At 44.7% G+C, this 6,147-nt stretch overlaps 1 protein-coding gene across 1 annotated transcript in view; it reads right to left on the bottom strand.

The window, feature by feature from the left end:
- MYO15A (myosin XVA) overlaps positions 1 to 6,147 on the bottom strand; it is an 87,880-nt gene that overhangs the window by 67,570 nt on the left and 14,163 nt on the right. Inside the window, exons 8-12 of the mRNA XM_018569305.1 lie at positions 2,725 to 2,799; positions 1,636 to 1,726; positions 1,220 to 1,225; positions 927 to 1,030; positions 778 to 841 (exon numbers count right to left, since the gene is read on the bottom strand). Coding sequence (XP_018424807.1) covers positions 778 to 841; positions 927 to 1,030; positions 1,220 to 1,225; positions 1,636 to 1,726; positions 2,725 to 2,799 — 340 coding nt within the window. The remainder of the gene's footprint in view (positions 1 to 777; positions 842 to 926; positions 1,031 to 1,219; positions 1,226 to 1,635; positions 1,727 to 2,724; positions 2,800 to 6,147) is intronic.

Raw genomic sequence — 6,147 nt, 5'->3', positions numbered from 1 at the left:
GGGGGGGGGACAAGACAGGGTGGGGTAAGGAGGGGTGTTAGTGAACTTGCTCTATGGTTCCTTAGCTGCTATATACATGAAGGTTCAAGGCTTAAGCGTTATTCGGTTGTGCTCAATCACACAGTGTATGGTCAGGCTGGGTGTTATCCTGTGCGTTTGGCTGTGTAGCCACAAAGTAAACATATAAATACAATACGAATGAACAATACGGATAAACCCCAGGACCCCCAGACGTGTTATCCTCTCAGGAATAGGTACATATCAGCTTTCAGCTTTCACCAGGGCGAGGCTCATATCCTTGTTGACCCTCTTAGATCATACCTCTATGTCGAGCAAGTGAGAACGGTAAGTAGCAGAGTCCTGGAAGGCCAACCAATAATAATAATAATAATACACAATAAAACCTGCTTTTTTAAATGTTACCATAGCACATGATGAACAGATATATGGGATTGCAGTGAATTGCCATTTGTACTGACTGCCACTGCAATTTGTATATTGAGTAAAACAAAATGCACCTAAGCTATAAGGCATCCCCAATGCACAGATATGTGCTACACAGTGCACTGTGTTGTCTGAAATAGAGCAGATAATGTTTTTTTGTGCATTAGGACAATGTCAGAATTCAAAATGAACGGGCAGCCAATGCGTCTAATTGTATAAAATACTACACACCATGTGTTATCAGAGAGACAAAGAAATGGTCAGGAGCGGAGGGATGTGCACCTGCTCGATCATGGTGGAGGACCTAAGATGATACGCAAAGTCAAGACTTACCTGAAACACAATTCTGGATTTTTCAAGCAGGTATTGGGATGTTATGGCACCACAAATTATACCCCTGTGCAGAAACAAATGAGGGCAGAGTGTTACCAATATGAACATAGATGGCACAAAGCTCGGGACAAGCTAGTCCTAAAACTTACTCCTCCAGGTAGATCTCCACAAATTTGCCAAAGCGGCTGGAGTTATCATTTCGGACTGTTTTGGCATTTCCGAAAGATTCCAGCAGAGGTGTGGCCTCTAGAATCTGGAGGACACAGAAATTAGAACACCATATGTGTTTTTTGTAGAGATGTTTATGCCCACACACAGATTTACATATACAAGTACAGATAAAAGGGTACAGTGGCATTGCCATACAGAAATACAGATATGACGAATACAAAGATCACAGCACATCACACACAGCTACATCAGAACTAGGAACAAGTCATACCTCAATCTACCGTGTCCATGATGAGTGCACACATAGAAAGGAAGAAGAGTGAGGATATAGCATTATGTATACAGACACACTGATTGTATGCTCTATCTATCTATCTATCTATCTATCTATCTATCTATCTATCTATCTATCTATCTATCTATCTATCTATCTATCTATCTATCGCACACATTTATTGTGCTTTACCAGAACACAGATAGTGTAAACCTTAACAAACAGCAGTACAGTGTGGCAAGGTTACACCCTCTTTTATTGCTGTCTCTATCCTCATTAGTTAGATTTCCCATCACCTCCTGCCCTGGTCAAACACAGGGTATCACAAGGGCAGGAGGTGATGGTAAGTCTCCCCAAAAACTGAATGTAGATCTCGCCAGTGCTTACACAGATAGAAGAAAAAAAAAGCTCACCTGGTTCGTGACACCGCGCCTCTGGTTAACCGCTACCAGGTAACGCAGGATGAGTTTTGTGGCCTCCGTTTTACCAGATCCACTTTCCCCGCTGCAAAAAAGAGACAGTTTTCAGCCAATATTATTTTTTAAAAGAAAAATAAGAAACCTTTGTAACAGATTCTTCTATTTCTCAAGGACTTGAGTAGTGAAGTTTTTTTGCTTGGGTTGCCAAGTCTGCATGCCTGTTGCAATCTTATTAAGTTGGCAATACATGCTTGATTCCCCCAACCACAGTAAGCAGCATGGATAGAGCAATCTCCACAGCTGTCTATCGTATTCCAACTTTGGCTGCAATCACTGTTCTGCTGGCAGTTTTCCACCGGCCCCCTTTATTTTTTAGTCAAGGCTGTTGAGCCGAGTGGAGCGGACAGAGCCACCACGGCCCAAATAATGTCTGATTGACAGGAATCGGACAAAAGTTGAACTGTGTATGGCCAGCTTTAGGGAGGATGCAAACAGCACAAGAAGGAAACATCCCAAGATGGAAGCATCCCAGGAAGGAACCATCCCAAGATGGAGGCATCCCAAGAAGGAACCATCCCAAGAGCGAAACATCCCAAGAAGGAACCATCCAAAGATGGAAACACCCAAAGATGGAACCATCCCAAGAAGGAAACATCCCAAGAAACAACCATCCCAAGATGGAAACATCCCAAGAAGAAACCATCCCAAGAAGGAAGCATCCCAAGAAGGAACCATCCCAAGATCGAAACATCCCAAGAAGGTACCGTCCAAAGATGGAAACATCCCAAGAAGGAAACATCCCAAGATGGAAACATCCAAAACCTCAAGCTAACAAGAGCCAAGATCTACTGAGAGATCTTGCCAATGGAACTCCGAAGAGATGTACAAGTATGAAGTCACAGAAAGACCAGCCCACTAGGCTCAACCCAAAACTAAAGATAATTTTTGGGTAGTCACACATTTAAAAAAGATCCCTATTGCAATACTCTACTCCTGGTACTACTTTGGAGTTGTGTTCCTCCTACTGCCACCCTTAGATTTGGTGATAGATGGTAGTACATGCGACTTTACACTCATACTCACCTAATGATAATACACTGGTTGTGTTTGGCATCCATTAGTTTGGTGTAAGCAACATTTGCGATAGCAAAAAGGTGCCTGCAAGAGAAACACGGAAAAACATTACAGGGTATGGGCTATGCTCGCCATAAATGACACACAAATTGTGGCATAATACTATGAATGAATCCTGGCATTGTCATCTTGGAATATGCCCAATGTGCCATCAGGGAAGAAAAAAAATCCATTGATGGAAAATCCTGGCCATTCAGTATATTCAGGTCGGCAGCTGACCTAATTTTTCGTGCACATAACGTTGCTGAACCTAGACCTGACCAACTGAAGACCTATTTGCTCAGCTAAATCCAGATGGTGACATTTTTTTTTTGGACAGGCAGTGTATATTTTTGGTCACCTGGAACTGTGACTGGACAATCTGGAAATGTATTCAAGAAACCCAAGGAAAGAAGCTAACTAAATAATCGATTAGTTAGCCGATTATTAACTTCGTCTAACCGATTAGTTGTATTTAAAAAAATCTTTCTCTCTCTCTCCCTCCCTCTCCCCCTCCCCCTCCATCTCCCTCCCTCCCTCCCCTCCCTCTCTCTCCCTCCCTCACCAACTAATCGATAATGAGAATAGTTGTCAACTATTCTCATAATCGATTATTATTGATTAGTTGTTGCAGCCCTAATTAAGATTCTGCAAGAGTAACTAATAAGATTCTGCAAGAGTGTTCAAAATGTACTACTGTGGTCTATATTAATTTCTGCCATTAGGTGGCAGTACAGTGCCGCTATTTGAATGTGACTATTAGAGTGCAGTGCCACTCTCTCTGGAGTGACACTGCGTTCTACTCAGGAAGGATCATTGTTTGCCTTGTGCTTTGTCTTCTTTATTACAGGTGGACTACACTCAAGAAACTGAACTGCATTGTGTCAGATATGATTTATGAACAAGTCTATTAACTACAAAGCCACCGACAAACTCTGTCCTCGGCTATATCTCCAACCTTGTCTCAAAGTATCACCCTAACCATCCCCTCCGCTCTTCAAAAGACCTCCTGCTTTCCAGCTCCCTCGTCAACTCCTCCCATGCTCGCCTCCAGGACTTCACTAGAGTCTCTCCCATCCTCTGGAACTCTTTACCCCAACCCGTCCTTCTATCTCCCACTCTAACTGCCTTTAGGCAATCCCTTAAGACTCAGCTCTTCAAGGAAGCCTATCCTACCTCAACCTAACCACTCAACCATCACGTTCTCAAACAATTCATCCCCACACAGCTACCTCCTCATGTATCACTTCCCCCTCCCTTTTAGATTGTAAGACCTCAGTGGCAGGGCCCTCCTTACAATCTTGTCTTGAATTGTATTGTGATTACAATAGTCTTCCTGATATTGTAAAGCGCTGCACAAACTGTTGGCGCTATATAAATCTTGTATAATAATAATAATAACTAGAGACAGATAGTAATGTGTTATTACTGAAACCATTGTATACTCTGTGTTATTGATCTTCGTATGGAATGCAGCGCGTATGTTGTTAATTGGTTAATTATTTGCCCTCTTCCCTTTCCCTAGCTTGCTGGGACATCCGGACATCAGGTGTGAGAGCTTATTATTTTTGAGTAGCTTCGGGACATAATCTAAACTGGTGGGGGGAGTGTGTAGCCACCCAGCCTGAAGCAGGAGTGACTATTTAAATTTTGAAGCTGTCAGACCGCAGTCAGTCTGATCCTGATTTGATAGTTCGGCTTTGAGCTCTGGTGAGTGTTTACTTCTATCTGCTGCTGCAGAGTGTCCTTGGCAATAGTATAGGAAGATGCTCTAATCAATATGAGGAATGTTTGTACCTCCTTGGCCAACTATTAGGAGCATTTTCACAAGTAGTGCATGCTGGCTGAGGCTACAAATATTCAGTAATGACCTTGGAAAGTCAGTCTCCCCTGGGCTGAGATGCTGTGGATTGCCTGATCTTCCTAGGCCTGCGGCCCACAGAGGATGGCCATGTGCTCAGACTGAGGCCTGGGACTTGAGCTTGGTGCAGCCTAAAGATGGAGATGACATGGAGAAACTTCAGCATGCATGAGAAGCCTGGCAAGTTGGTCCCCTGCTGAAGCATGGTGACTTCTTCAAATAACTGGCAGCTACATCATTGAGTATTCTACAGCAGAAGCTGAAGTCACAGATTGCTGGATTGGCTTGAAGAGCCTCTATTTGTGAAGGCTGCAAGTACTTTGTCCTCTCTTGTTGGAGTCTATAACATGCTGGATGTCCTGTGCCCTAACCCTCTCTCCTAATGTTGTTCAACTATGTTCATCAAGCATCAGAACCTCGGTGTGGAAGTAAGTTCATCAGTCGCCACTGGAGGGTCGGTAAGTGCTTTTTGGGGCAGCAAAGGAACTGGTAACCCTAGACAGGCTAGGAGGGTCCTATACATCCAGCAGCTCCTTCGGGGGTGAGCAATCAGGGCTGGATTTCCCTCAAGGCCAACCAAGGCCCGGCCTCAGAGCAGGGAGTAGAGGGGCAGCAGGGGTGTGGAATGCCTATCTCCCGGTGCCCAGGACATGTAGTTCTGGGCGCCGGGCGGGTAGTTGTTTTCTACATCTAGCCCTGCTTTGGGCAAGCAGGGCTAAGTGTACAGTGGAGAAGCCGCCTCTTGTTTTGTACGAGTGATCTTGGCGAAGTCACCAAGATCGCTTTTTTGCATCCTGCATACAGGGGGGCGCATTGAGGAACTTGGCCTTGGGGCAGCAGAGAGAGTAAATCCGGCCCTGTGAGCACTATACTAACAATCACACGGGTTGGGATTTTTTGGTCTGGCATTCGGCTGATAATAAGATGACCAATGAAATGCCAGAGCACAATATTACCTAAAAGCGGAGATCTCCTGACATGCTCAGAATAGTAGTTTGAATGTTGGGTGAATGGAGGCTCAATACGAGAATCTGATTGATTGTTTCCTAATACAGTATTCGTATCTGTGTCAAAAAAAAGCTTTTCAAAAGTAATGGTTTTCCAGTGGGGACGCTAGTTCTGGTGACCACCAGGGGCTTTCCTCCTTTTTGGAGGTATTTCCTCTCACTTCCTGTTGTGGCTATTGGACAGAAAGTGAAGAGAAATCCCCCAATGGGATACAGATGGTAAAAAAGCTGATGGGGTTATAACTAGGGATGCACCAATACCAGTATTTCGGCATTGAGTACGAGTACCGATATTTTTTTTGGTACTCTCCGATGCCGAATACCGAGCACCGGAAGTCCCATTCAGGAAGCCAGGAGGCGTGTAAGGACTCGACACCCGGCTTCCCGATTAGCAGGAAAGCCGTCCCCATGCTTCTCGTCACTAGGGGACGAGAAAGCATGGAGCCGGCTTTCTGGCCAATCAGGAAGCCGGGCGCTGTGTAATGACGTGGCGCCCGGCTTCCTGATTGGCCAGAAAGCCGGCTC

The sequence above is a fragment of the Nanorana parkeri genome, unplaced genomic scaffold (genome assembly GCF_000935625.1).
Source record: "Nanorana parkeri isolate BGI_ZX_2015 unplaced genomic scaffold, ASM93562v1 scaffold1320, whole genome shotgun sequence".
In the NCBI taxonomy this organism is placed as follows: Eukaryota; Metazoa; Chordata; class Amphibia; order Anura; family Dicroglossidae; genus Nanorana; species Nanorana parkeri.
This window is presented reverse-complemented; position numbering and strand designations above follow the sequence as displayed.